Source organism: Felis catus, chromosome A3 (assembly GCF_018350175.1).
Source record: "Felis catus isolate Fca126 chromosome A3, F.catus_Fca126_mat1.0, whole genome shotgun sequence".
Taxonomy (NCBI): Eukaryota; Metazoa; Chordata; class Mammalia; order Carnivora; family Felidae; genus Felis; species Felis catus.
This window is the reverse complement of record NC_058370.1, coordinates 21787102-21800819: the sequence shown is the minus strand read 5'-3', so window position 1 is coordinate 21800819 and position 13718 is coordinate 21787102. Positions and strand designations below refer to the sequence as shown.

At 51.3% G+C, this 13718-nt stretch overlaps 1 protein-coding gene across 1 annotated transcript in view; it reads left to right on the top strand.

Moving 5' to 3' along the window:
* CTNNBL1 (catenin beta like 1) overlaps window positions 1–13718 on the top strand; it is a 161345-nt gene that overhangs the window by 145925 nt on the left and 1702 nt on the right. Inside the window, exons 14-15 of the mRNA XM_003983481.5 lie at window positions 4669–4806; window positions 5054–5126. Of these exons, the coding sequence (XP_003983530.1) occupies window positions 4669–4806; window positions 5054–5126 (211 nt within the window). The remainder of the gene's footprint in view (window positions 1–4668; window positions 4807–5053; window positions 5127–13718) is intronic.

Below are 13718 nucleotides of genomic sequence, written 5' to 3'. Positions count from 1 at the left end.
CTATCCTGACAGCAGTCACCTTCTCTGCTGGCTGGTTTCTATGATGCTTCTAAAACTGTCAGGGCAGAGACTTCGTCTTAGAAGCCAATCTCTGTTTCATCTTTGTGCATGTTCAACGCAGCGATGGCGATGCCTTTCTTGGAGATGAGCTAAAGTCGTATCTCAGATCTACATTTGAAATTTTCACTTTCAAATCATCTGGCCGTATATCTAAAAGTAGAATGTTGAATTGAACGTTGTCAGAGTCTTGAAGTTCTAAGGAAAGAGGAAAAAATGGGGTTTGGCATTGCTCTCTTGGGTCCGTCCTTTCTGGATGACAGTATTTAGAGACACGGGAAGGTACAGTATGTACCTGCCTTAACCGGTTAAAAGAAGATCAGATTGTGGGGAAGAGTATGAAAAAGGAGAAAGCACCAGGGCTCTTCAGACCTAAATGAAGAAACCTCATTTTGCTGAGTTCCATTCTTGAGCCTTTCTACCACTCTTACTTAGCATCTTCCTTTGTTCTCTCTGACATCTCAGAAATCTGTACCCACACAAACATGGTCGTATGAAAAGAACACCTACTTGGGTCTGAATCCCGGTTCTGCCCCCCACTAGCCTTGGGGAGGCTGCTCTGCCAAGTGCATTTCCTCATCTAAAATGAGGGTAGTGAGCCCTGCCTTCCGACATTTGTGAGAAGCAAAGGAATTTAAAAGCACTTAGACCTCTGTCTGACACATAACAAGCCCTCGGTAAGCACTCGCTGCTCGTCCTAGGTGGATAGATGGTGGCTGCAGTGGTTTTTATTCAGACTGCCTCACACGATGCCTCACGTATACCAATCAATCAAAAACAATACCATCAATACCATCAGTACCAATCAGAAACCATCTGCCGATAGCTAGGATCTAATAAGCAAAAAAAACACACTCCCTTGCTCCTTTCTAACCTTTCTTTTAGTGATACGGATACTCCACTGTTGCTCTGCCTCATGCTCGCCAGGTTGACTTTTCTAGGCCTCGATCCGTGCTATTACTCAACCTGCTTAGAATATCCTTTCCAGCGTGTCAGGCACCTTCAGAATCCACCTCAAGTGGACATCTCCTTCGAAGTCTTTTGACCCCCCAGACGTGGCGTGTCCTTCTCCTGGGTTCCCAAGGCACTTGGTACAATTTGAGAGGTCCATGATAATAGTCGTTACTGCATTTTTAAAAATTAATAATTTGTTCATATTTGTCAACATCATGAAGCCGTAATCTCCTTGATTACGTAGACCGTTTTATTTATCTTTGCCACCCACCCCCAGCACACCATACGATACCTGGCCCATGAGTTGGTGTTCAGGAAATCCTCATCAGGTAGATGAATGAAATGTGTTCCACTCCCAGCTTCCATGTTTGCAAACCTCTAGAAGTTTCGTCACCTCTTCTCTCCTCTCCTCCTCACATAGGCCGCTGATACTCTGGCTTCCCAGCCGTGTGTTCTGCTTGCCTCTCGGGGCTCTAAGCCAGCGTGTCCGTCATACAGGTGTTGCACAGTCTCGTTACATTTTCCTGCACAGTGTGGCCTGCAGCCCATTGTGTCCCACCTCTCCGGCCAGCATTCAGGCCTCCCACCAGCTGGCCCTCCAAGGTCCCGGCCCTCACCACTTCCTGATGTTTCCCGATTTCCCTATCCACGAGAATCTTAGCACACACAGCTCATTAAACAGCACTGAACTTTTACCTGCATTTCTTTCGATCCTGTCTGACAGATGCTTTCTAAGAGCCTTCCGTGCCCAAAGTGCCGTGCAAGGTGCTTTCTAGGATACAAAGAAGAGTAAAACGCACCTCTTGCTTTCAAGGCGCCTACACAGGAAAGAGGCACCCATCTGAAAAACTGTTCAAGGCAGGTCACGGGAGGTGCCATAAAAGAGGTATAAATCCAAGTCTTAGGGGTTTGACAGACTGAAAAATGCTAGTATCCAGTTGGAAAACTTTTCAAGCTGGAAATTTTCAAAGATGCCAAGAAAACTTTTGAAAGGAATATCACGTTTTAGACTTTGAATATATTATGATAGTGTTTGAGCGGTGGGGAAAGTACCAACATTACAAGCAGAGATGAAGAAGCCAGAAAGTGGAGGGCAGGCCAGTCTGTGCTATGCGTGCAGAGCAGAGTGGGGGGGGGGGGGGGGGGGGGGGGCTGGCGAGCAGAGAGCATGAACAGCGTAAGGCCTCAGATCCCCGGAAGGCCGTCATCCTTCAGGCCTTCATTCTGCTGTCCCTCTCGTGAACCTTGAAACCTTACCCAGAAGTCACTTCTCCCCAGACTCCCTCCCATCTTAACCAACCCTGATAGGCACCTGCCACTTGTAATTGTTTGTAACTTGAGCGTGCAACATATGCCTTTACTTTCTGGTCATTTCCTGTGCTTCTGTGACCTCCCCAGACAGCCTACTTGTCCGTGACCAGGAAGACCAGGGCCTCCCCTTTACCTCCGTTTTTACTCTTCTTCTGCCTAATGCTTAGAATGGCATCCTTGCCACTGGGCGCTTAGCTGGGCTGGGATCTGAACGCTTGGCATTATGTTAATCATTTCTACCTCAGAGGTGATTCAGACAGGATTCCTGTCCCCAGGGAGTCCATATTCTAGTAACTGGTAATTATGTAATTATGAGCAACCTACTTAACCTCTGTGTGCCTTGGATTCTAATTTGTACAGTGGGATTAATAATCCCTTCCCTGCTCTCTTTAAATTTGGTAGTAAGGACCATATATATAATAACACTTTAAACTCTACAGCATTACAGAAATGTAAAGTATTAGCAGCAAATGCTTTTTGCATGAGTGGAAGTCAGGAGTAATTTTGCTTCCTGTGCCCCCAGCTGCTGAACACTGAGGCGTTCTGGAGCAGGAAGTTATGATTATGAGTAAATGAGAAACTAAAGAGACCCTTCTATTTTTAAACTCCTTGGACATCAGTCCAGTGCTCCATGACTACCTCGTGAACATTAACACTATTACCAGATTACCGAGGAATTTGCTACTAAATGAAGCTAGGAATTAGTGGTGGTGATTTGCCAGATAGCATAGCCCTCCTTTGCCTCAGACAGAGGCCTTTAGGAGCGAGATGAAAAGTAGCCTTGTGTTGCTACAGGCCGGCCCCTTGGGCAAATAAAGGAGTGCATTATCTGCGTCTAAATAGTCTCTGAAGGATCTTGTTGGAGATTGATAACCAAGTGGTAAGTCCTTCAAGTTTGGGAGAGTGGAAAGCGGTGTCCCAAGGGCTTCTGTCAGTGACAGGAGCCTGAGTTGTCAGAGGGAACTATGGCCATAAAACTACTGACGGAATTAAGAAATGGATTGTTGTCATCAAAAGCATGTATCAAGCACCTGTCTTCTCAAGCCAGTCTGCCAGTCGCGCAGAATGAGTCCCTCACCCAGTTCTTACTCCTGAGAGCTGACAGCCCAAAACAGAGATGTCTTTTCCCTTTCATTCACCGTGTGGATGTTTACTGAGCGGGGACGTGAAGACAGAATTCAGTCCCTGCTTTCCCAGAGTTCATGGTCCACCCTCGTGAGACGGAGGGAGCTGCAGGTGGGAGTTATCAACAGAGGGAGGTGATGGTGCAAATGAGTGTGAGCGTGATGTGTGAGAAGAGGTCGTGTCAGGGAGAGGCGTGTTGAGGTGCTCTCGGGAACTCGGAGAGGAGCAGTGGCTAGCCTCGAATAATCAGGAAAGGCTTTGTGGTAGAGGGCGCGTAAGACAGTGCTGGCTTCAGAGATAGCCAGGAATCCCAGGGAAGGAAGACGGCAAAGGCCCTGAGGTGGGGAGAGGAACTCTGTGGGCAGAGGTGTTAATAATCCACCAGTTGGGGAGCTTGGGGGCGGTGGTGATGAAAATGTCCCGCAGCAATTGCGATGGTTGCACAGCTCTGAATATACTGAAAGCCAGCAGATTGTACACTTTAAATGGGCAGATTGTATGGGTTGTGCGTTGTATCTCAATAAAGCTGTTCAAAAAAGAGAAAAAATATATCCACTGGAGAGGAATAGATTGGGGACCGCGAATCTGCTAGGTCTGGGGTTGCCGCGGGTGAGGAAAGAGACTCCTGTCACTCGTTGGGACTTGGCCTGGGGGAGTGCCCACTCGTGAGCGGAGCGGAAGGGGCGGCAGCATTTGGCTACTGGCGCGGCGTGAGGGACGTGCACGTGAGGGGGGTGCCTGTGACATCAGTGTCACCAGGGTAGCAAGACGGAGTTGTGGAGAAAGGGCCTCTCCTCCCGAGTTTCACCTGACTGGGAAGGGAAAGAGAGTTCTGTACATCTTCTGGGGGTGATTTGCGGAGGCCGGAACCACAAAGGAAAGAATGAGTGGAAGCAGATACACAGCTGAGATTTGTGTCCCCGTCAGCTTGTTTGTTTGTTTGTTTGTTTGTTTTTAAGGCTGAATATGTGGATGAGATCATTTTGGCCTTGACTCATTGCACAGGAAATACTGGGCTTTAACCTGACCCCCTGGGCCTCCAGTCCATTAAAAATGAAGACATAAGAAGGGTACTTTAGGATATAGTGGGGGAGGAGGAGGAGACACGTCCGAGGCAGAATGGTCTTCTGTTGTTGCCGTTGCTCTTTTGTATGTTACAAGCCTGCCGTCTCTCCCTGTTCACCGTCCGGCTTTTATCCCCAAACGCTCATTCATTTCCAGGACATGGTCCGGCGTGGGGAGATCATAGACAACGACACGGAGGACGAGTTCTACCTCCGGCGCTTGGACGCGGGGCTCTTTGTCCTTCAGCACATCTGCTACATCATGGCGGAGATCTGCAACGCCAGTGTGCCCCAGGTAGGAGGGCCTGCCGTGCCCGGGCCTGGCTGAGCCTGCCTCCCTCCTGGCCCCCTCCCGGGGCAGAGACTCCAAGAAAGAAGCCGATTCACTCTCCTTGGCTCCCTGTACTCCCGGGGGCGGGGCGGGGGGGCCCTCTTCTTCAGGGGTGGGCGTGAGGTGCGTACTGACTACACGATGTATGCCGGCGTCTGCAGGGACAAACGGTGCTTTTCCTTTCTCTCCCCTCTCTTCCTCTTCCTCATAGATTCGCCAGAGGGTTCACCAGATCCTGAACATGCGAGGGAGCTCCATCAAGATCGTCAGGCACATCATCAAGGGTGAGTTGGGTGCTGCTTGTGTCTGGGGCTTTGGGAGAACTAGGTGATGCTTACTTCTTGAGTCTCTGTCGTTATCCCTGGATTTTGGTGCACAGCATTCTCAGCACTGCAGGCTTAGGTGTGCCGTCGTGTTCCCCGTGTGTCCAGGTCGTCTTTGTCAGGATACCGAACACTAGCCTGCGCGTTCTGTGCCTCTGACCCTTCACTTCCAGGATTTAAAAGACGCTTCACAAATCAGAGACAGCAGTGCTTAGAAACATGTGTTAAAAATTAAAAAGAAATAAGACAAAACACGAAAGAAAAACTCCCCCTTCCAAACTGCGTGCCGTGGAAGGAAATTGCTTTCTTGGGAGAAAGAAAACAAGGAAGTAACAGGAAATACCCGGAATTAGGCAAGACAGAAGGATGTGAGGCTTAGGTACTGTGGGGGAGCAGAAAGAGCATAGCTGCCTTCCAGCCTTGGCTCTGCCTTCCCCAGCTGTGCGAATGTGATTTAGAAGAAATTTTGCAAAGGCTCAGGAGATACGACGTGACCGCGTCCGGTCTAGCGCTCGGCTCTCAGATAGTGCTCTTGTCAGGTGAGCGTCCCTCCTTCCCTCACCTACCCCGGGGAGTCAGTGCCTCCGATGCTCTTCCATCTTTGGGACCTCGCTCAGCTGGAGTGGCTCCCCAGGCCTCCTTTGGTGGGCAGGTTCCCAATCACAAGGGTACCCGAACTGGACTCGGGTGCAGCCGCGCCCGCCGGCCACTTAGCCCCGACTTACACACATGGCAGTAGAGGCCCGTATCGGGCTTCGAGGAACTGGTAACGACAGAGTTCAGGGAGAGCCCGGATGGGCTGGTAGCTGCGGGCAGATTTTTACTTTCCCTCTCGGGCCCTTGATCTGCCCATTTCCAAGGTGAGGGATTAGGCTAGATTTACTCAAGGGTGTTGCCTGTGGTGGCCTGTAACTCCCATTACAGGTGGGAGATGAAAGGTGAGGATAAATGGTACATGTAATAAAGTGAAGAGAAGTTAGGAGCCATGGTCTCTGGGATCCGCCTCCCGGAACTGAATCCTGGCTCTCTTCCTTACTGTGTTACCTCAGGTGAGATACCCAGTTGCTCTGTGACCTCATAGGATGGGTGAGAAGATTAAAAAAGATGATAGATTGAAAATGTCTGACCCTCAGTAAGTCCTCTGTAAATGTCAGCTGTTATGAGTATTATGAAATACGGTGATGATAATTGTCATCGTCATTATTATAAGTGAGGCCTGGCTCAAGTCCGACGGAAGTCTTGTGAAAGTGGCATCGAGCTGGGTCTTGGAGGCTGGGACGAGGACGACTCAGATGTGGGAGCTGGAAACCCCATGTTTAGCCCAGCCGCCCCATGGGGCCATCGTGTCTACTTTGCAGGTGGAGAATTTGAGGTATTGGAATCTATTGTTTTCTCTCCCAGAGAAAGAGGAAAAGCCGTTCGTGAACCGAGCCCAGCATCCTGCCTTCCACAGTGGCATCCCGGGTGCTCCTGCTCAGTGTCTCGTTCGCATGAATTACTGCTCGGCATGTCCCGCCGCCTCCTCCCTAAGGTGTAGCTGTGGTGATTTGCAGCTCCAGCTTTTAAATGGCATTTACTTTCAACGCCCACTTGTTCAATTAGAACTTTTTATTGCTCTCCGCTCTCCTCTCTCACGCTTAGGCTCCTCCCTGCACCTCCATCCCTGTAATCAAAACAGGGATCTTCTGAGGAAGAAAAGGTGTTTTTAACGGGTACTGACACGTAGTAGGTGGGTGTTTTTCTTTGTGAAACCCTCACACGTATACCTGAGGTTATCCGGAGTGGCCAGCCTCGCGAGCCAGCCTCTGCCTCCCTAGGATCCAAGTCCAGCCCCCCGATGCCTCGTGTACGCACAGGGTGCCGAGTGGAGTTTCGCTGATTGAGCAGCCTGCACAGATGCCACTTTCACTTCCGCCACCCTTGGTCCTCTCCTCTGTTGCTTTCTTCCGCCACAGCCCCAGGCCAGCCCTCGGTCCTCCCTCCGTGGCCCAGCCCCACTGGGGGGGGGGGGGGAGGGGGTAAATTGGGCTGCCTCCCCACGCCATCTTGAATCCGCGCCGTCCTCTCCATCTGTTCCTTCCCATCAGAGCACCCAGTTTATTTCCTCCCTAGCCCTTATCACAGTCTGTAATTGTTTTTATTTATGTCTTTGTTTACTCGCTTCGTGTGTCTCATACGTTAAAATGGAAGCTCTGTGACGTAGAGACATTGTCTGGCCCATAGTAGAGACATTGTCTGGCCCCTTTACAGTGTCTCCTCAGCACCCAGAGCAATGTGGGGCACGCTATGGGAACCCAGTGAATATTTTACATACAATCGAATTCAGCCCTACCCCGGGGCACATTTCATTTGGCTAATGTTTGCCGACACTTTCCTCAAGGCTAAGCACGGTGCTAGATACTCTGCTGCCGTGTCACAGAGCACCTGCCCTCATGGAGTTTATAGTCTTCGAGGGAACGTAGACGCATAGGTGACCAGCCATAATTCAAGCCGAATGAAACACACGCTCCAGCAGCTACTCGGCTGGCACTGCTGGGTGCCGGGCTCTGTGTTCAGGACTAGAGGTGCAAAGAATAAGCAAGGGCTGCGTCTTTGAGGCGTTCACAGTCTGGTGGGGAGAGCTACTCGAAACTAATTATAACGTGATAAGTGCTAGTTGAAGTTGCGAACGGTGTGCTAACGGGGTGGTAAGGAGCAGTACTGGAGTCCCAGGCCTTACTGTGGAATCCCACAGGAGGGACAGGCTCCTCCCCAGGACTGGGACTGTGTCCTAGAGGGAAAGGCACATCCCAGGCAGAGAAAGCAGAGGCCCAGGGGTAAGACAGGACATCGGTGGCTTGTGTAAGGAATATAGAGGGGATACTTAGGGCACCCCTGCCCAGGTCAAAGAGGCTCTCACAGGACACTGACCACTTGAGAAAACCAAATCCCTGTTCTCTCCAGATGGAAGGTTAAGAGTAAAGGATTCTTGAGCCCAGTTCCACCTGCGTGCCCCCGCCCTGGCTCACTCCCCCTTCGGGAAGCCCTCCGGCCTGTGGTGTTGGGTGTTAGACCTGAGCCCTGTGGCCTGCCTCCCCGTAGAGCACCCAGGGTAGTGTTGAGGTCGGAAAGGGGTCAGGCTACCACGGGGAGTGGCGGCTAGGCTCTGCTCAGGCCCTCCCTCAAAGGCCTTCACTCCCTCCCCCTTCTTCCTCCACCCTTCACTCCATCAAAAAGCCTGAAAAAAACAAAGCCTCATAGAGAAAACCAGCTCATCAGTCTGTCCTCTTTGATTTTAATTTTGTTTTTCAGTTTGGGTTGCTTCCTTTTTTTTAACATACTAATTAGATGCAAGCTTTTTCTTTGATTTTATGGCCTACATATTTCCTAAGTTTTGCTGGCAGGATGACAGCTGATGTATCCCTTGAGGTCTCAGGAAAACGCTGATGAGGCAAGCCCAGCAGGGGACTTTTCCCCTTGTATCTCAGTCCCTTTCTCATGATTTTCCTCCCTCCTTTTCTATTGGGGGTGCCAAGAGAGCTGGGAATAATTGATGGCTCATTAAAGTCCCTCTTTCTGCAGACTGCTTACTCGGCGCTCCCGAAGTCCAGCCTTGCCTGGAGCTGGCAGCGGTTCCGGGCCCGAGGACTGTGGTGCCCACATAGCAGAGGATGGTCTCCTTGCTGAAGAAGGGCAGGCCACACCATGTACTCTGCCTGGGCGGTGACAGTCTTCCTGCCTTTCGTCTTGTGCCTGGCCCGTGACCAGTGCAGAGCAGGGGCTCAGTTAATGCTTACTGGGGGCACGCGCTGAGGTAGTGCTTCTGGCTTCTTTGTGCTGTTCCAGAAATCCAGGACCACAGTAGGTAGAGTGGTTGCCCCCAAGCACGTCCTCTGTACTCCTGTGTGCCAGGCTTTTCGTGTATCTTCTCTGGTTCTCACAACTGTCCTAGGAAGGAGGATTACAATCTCCATTTTACAGATAAGAAAACCAAGGCTTATGGAGGTTAAGGGACATTACCCGAGTCGCTAGTGATGTTGGAGACTGGATCGAAACTCAGAACTATACACAGTCGGTCTTCCATTTGGCAGAAAGAAAACCTCTAACGTTGTGGATTGCCTGATGCAGTCTTACCATCTTTTAAAAAGAAAATTTAGGGCGGCTGTCTTTATAGAGCACCTGCTTGGCGTCACAGGGCACTGGGTGGGCTCCTGAGATGAATGAGACCCTTAGTAGGGCCTTTCCCCAGGGGCACACAGTCCTATCACAGGTGAAGAAACTAATCACTACACAAAGCAGAATGAAGTCCGTGCTAAGACAGAGTGTGAATCACGAAGGCACAGTTAATGCTGCTGCACCTTAAAAGGAGCCTAAAGATCCAGAGAGGCTGCACAGAGGAGGCACTTTTTTTTTTTTTTTTTGGTGGTAGTGGTAAAGTATTGGTCAGATTTACCATGGCGACCATCACCACCGTCTGTCCACAGAATTAATTTCCATCTTGCAAAACTGAAACTCTGTACACCCTCACTCCCCATACTCTCCTCCCCCCAGTCCCTGGCAGCCACCCTTGTACTTTATGTCCCTATGAAGCTGACTGGCCAAGAAGGTGGCTGGTGGAAGCACGTGAAGGCCCTCTGTGGGCAGATGCGGGTGTCCATCATCGCACAGGCATCTCCTTGGATGCGGCCTAGGAACCGTAACCCGGAAGTACCTTTTAGTATAAATACTTGTGCCGAGGGTTACCGTGGAAGCTGCGGGCCAAGTCTCTTCAGTGTCATAGTCACTGATGAAAGTTGCCGGAGGACCACGTGGCTGCTGGGCTGCTGTGCCGGGGAGAGCTCAGAGGATTCCTGACTCAAAAAGTCTTTCATTGGTGGCAGAAAGACGGAGCCCAAGACTTCAAAATGCTTTCAGAAATTGGCTCCTGGCCCTTTGATTTGCTTTTGTTCTTTATGGCTTGAAATCTCCTCTAGAAGCTCCTAAACATGTATTTCCATATTGATTTGGGGCTCTCGGTAGCCTGAGCGTTGTCTGCGATTTTGAAACTGCAGAAGCTGGCAGGATTTCTCTTTTGATGACATGTGGGTGTGGGTATGACTTGTACCAGGTCATGGCTACTATGACCACTAGGGCGTTTGGAGTCAGGAGAGAATCCTGGAGAGAGGCCTGCATTTAACCTTCGGCAGCTACTTACTTTCTCCAAGCCACAGTCCTTCGTCTGTGAGATGGAGATAACCTGCCTCAAAAGGTTCTGTGTGGATCAGGAGAGGTACCGTACGCGCAGTGCGGACGTGGGGCTGGCACATAGTACGTGCTTGATAAACGTTAGCTACCTTTACTGTTGCCATCAGTGTGCGAGCCCTTCCAGCGATAAATAGATCTGAGACACACAGACCGGCATGATTCTGTCTGTGTAACTTTGGGTAAGTTAGTAGATAATGCATTTGAGCCTGTTTCCTCTCTGTGAAAAACAAACCTGAAGTGACTATTGTCCCTCGGGAAGGCTGAAGTTGAACTACAGTCAGGTGCCTGGGACAGAGTACGTGCTCAGCAAATGGAGGCTCCTTCCTTCCAACTTCCTTGGCCTGATCCTTTGACCTGGAGCTCGCAGCAGCCTGGACTCGGGGGCCGGCAGGAAAGCCGGTGGACCAGCACCCAGACCAGACTCCTCAGGGCCTGGTGGCGGGGGGCACTTTTCCAACCAGATGACCCTGTTCACATGATAAGCAAAGGATATGTTTCTTTCTCCTTTAAATGGGTTTCATTTTAATGAAACCCCTGATGTCCCGTTGCTGCAGATAAGTGTTCTTCTCCTAGGGAAGTGTGGCATCAGACCTTCCAAGTTCATCGTTGTCATTAAGGAATGTGTTAGACATGGAGTTTCCTTTCCCAGGTCCTCGTCTGTGGTGATGTCTGTGTCTTCCAGAGTTTCCAGTGTGAAAATATTCTGGGTATCCTTCTTCCCTCCCCTTCCCTCTTCCTCCTGCATTTTTTAAAAGATGAGCAGTTAAAGCTTAGGGTTCAGGGGTCTGAACCAGGCTTGTGAGCACGGCCCAGGTCCCTGTCCTGAAGACACTTATCCCCGTCCGCCAGCCCAGGCCCCTCCCTCTCCCTCTTAACATAAACAGAACAGCTTGTATTCCATGTCTGAAGAGTAAACCTGCTGTCTGAAGTTTGCTTTAATATTTATGCGTTCAGCACTGCTGCCTGTTTTTGAGCTCCATCAAAGCCTTTATTATAAGAACATTTGAAAATGCTGGGGAAGTGGAGAATGGAGTTGATGTGTGCACCCTCTTTCTCACTCTCCCCAGCCGACTCACCCTCTTCTCTCCCATTCTCCCGCCACTCATAGTTCCCCCTCCATCTAGCATCTTTTTCCCGTACTCACTCTTCCCCTCTTAGACACACACGCGCGCGCACACACACACACACACACACACACACACACACGCAAAGAGAACTCTTCCCCAAGACCTCTGGGAGGAATCTGTTCAATATTTATAAACTGCTGCGGCAGCTATAATAACCAGAGGTAGCTGGCACCACCCAGATTTGCTCCAAATAGGATTCTCCTCTGGAAACAAAGAAGGAGTAGGGGTAAGGGGCAGAGGGCGCAGGGCACAGCTGGTGCCGGCTGCCAGTGGCAGTGGAGGAACATGAGGGCCTCGGCAGACCTGGCTCCGGGCCTGGCTCTGTGGCTGGCTTGCTGTGGGACCCTGGCTGGTCACCTGCCCTTCAGAGTTGTCCTACATTTCTGAGAGCTCTGCAGTTCCGACATTCTGACCCGCTCCACATCTGGGGCCAGTGAGGCCCTTTCCCACAGGACGTGGCGTCTAGAGACGTACCCTTAGGAGGACTTTGTAGCCAGAAGCCCTGTGGGGCTGGACTGCTTTGGAGTACTCACAGAGCAGTGTTTCCCCCAGAGGATGGGGAGCAGCAGGGTGGGATGTTGCTTAGGTAAGAGGACGCCACTTTGGGAACTGGCTCCCCCCAGCTCTTTTAGGTGCCTTTTTCACACACGTTTTGGGTTGAATTTCAGCTTCCCTGCTGTTCCGGACTTGGGGCGGTTGCCCCAGTTCTCTAACACGCCTCAGTTTCCTTGTCTGCAAACAGAGATGGCTTCTCTCCCTGCGGGATGGCCGCAAAGATCAGGCGAGCCGCCGGACGTCCTTGCCCGGCACATGCCGTGTGGGAGACACGCTGCACCTGCACTGTTCACAGCCCATTTCTAGGGAACAGCTACTCCGGTGGTTTCGTCCTTCCCCACAGAGAGTGACGGGAGGCCGGCCGTCTGAGGGGTGCTCTGTGCGCTGCGGCGGCTTGTGCTTTCCAAGGCCTGTATCAGCAAGGGCGCTGATACAGACTTTGGTTTCCTTTACCGTGTGGGTCTCTAGAAAGAGATTAGGTCCCTACAGGGAAGCTGGCTTGACTTGGAAAATCACTGCCCCAAAGGGTCAGACTGTTTCTCCACTTCCCTCCCTCCTGGGTCTGAGAATACATTAGGAGAGCAAAGTGTTAGTTCAATCCATTAAGACTCCTGCTTCCAGACCATGCCTCTGGGGGTATTAAATGCTGTAATGGTCACTTCTGTCTCTCCTGGGGCAGCGACTAGATCATTCACACGTGAGTAAGAGATAGCATTTACGTAAAGCCCCGTAGCCGTCTCCGCAGCCCAGATCCTGCTCTCCCGTCACCCCAGCCCTCTCTTTAAGAGGCCTTAATAGAAGGCATCACAACCATTTGCTAGTGGAGGTGATGGATGCATCTAACGGAAGAGGATGATTTCCAGGGGGAGACACACAGCTGGCACATGTCTGAATCCCAAATCCCGTTTTCCGGCACATGTCCAAAGTAATAAAGAGGAAGGAGGAAAAATGAAGAAGTGGCAGGAGCAGAATTATTCCCCAGCACGGGGGGGAGTGGGGGGGAGCAGGGGAGGGGTTGCACACTCTCTTGTCTCTCCCCAGTCTTTGTCTGATTTGGATCAGCAGATGTTTTATTATGTAAAAGCTTCTTGCCCAGAGTTGTCTATTCTACCTGAAACTGCCCAGTCTGGGGAGCAGGGAGCGGGGCAGGGATGCAGGCCGTCACCCTGATCCACCTGCTCTGAGAGCCGCTTTACCGCACCACACGGACGGCAGACTCTGCTGGGCGTTTAGCTAAAAGTAAGGCACGCACACGCCCCTGCCTTCCTGGAACTCCCCACCTAGAGGGAGAGGAGAGCAAGTCAGGCCTGTGACGGGGACCCTGGCCCGAGGACAGGAGCCGGAGGAAGAGATGACCGGGCAGGCTTCGCAGAGGAGATGGCTCTTAAGATGGGCCTGCAGGGGTGCGTGGGGTTCCACGTGTGACATTGCTGGCTAGAGCCAAGGAGGCTCAGGGAAGGAACGAGTGTGCCTCGAATTTCGGTGATTTGCCAAGTACCTTCCCTACATTTTCAGAGGACACCCCCAAGGTCACTTAGGATGGTGCGCCAGAGACGGGTCCAAACCCAGCCCACCACGTCACACCCCTCCCCGCCGTGGGTCTGTGGGCAAGAAGAGTGCTGTCCTCCCTTCCTCCACATTCTGTGTC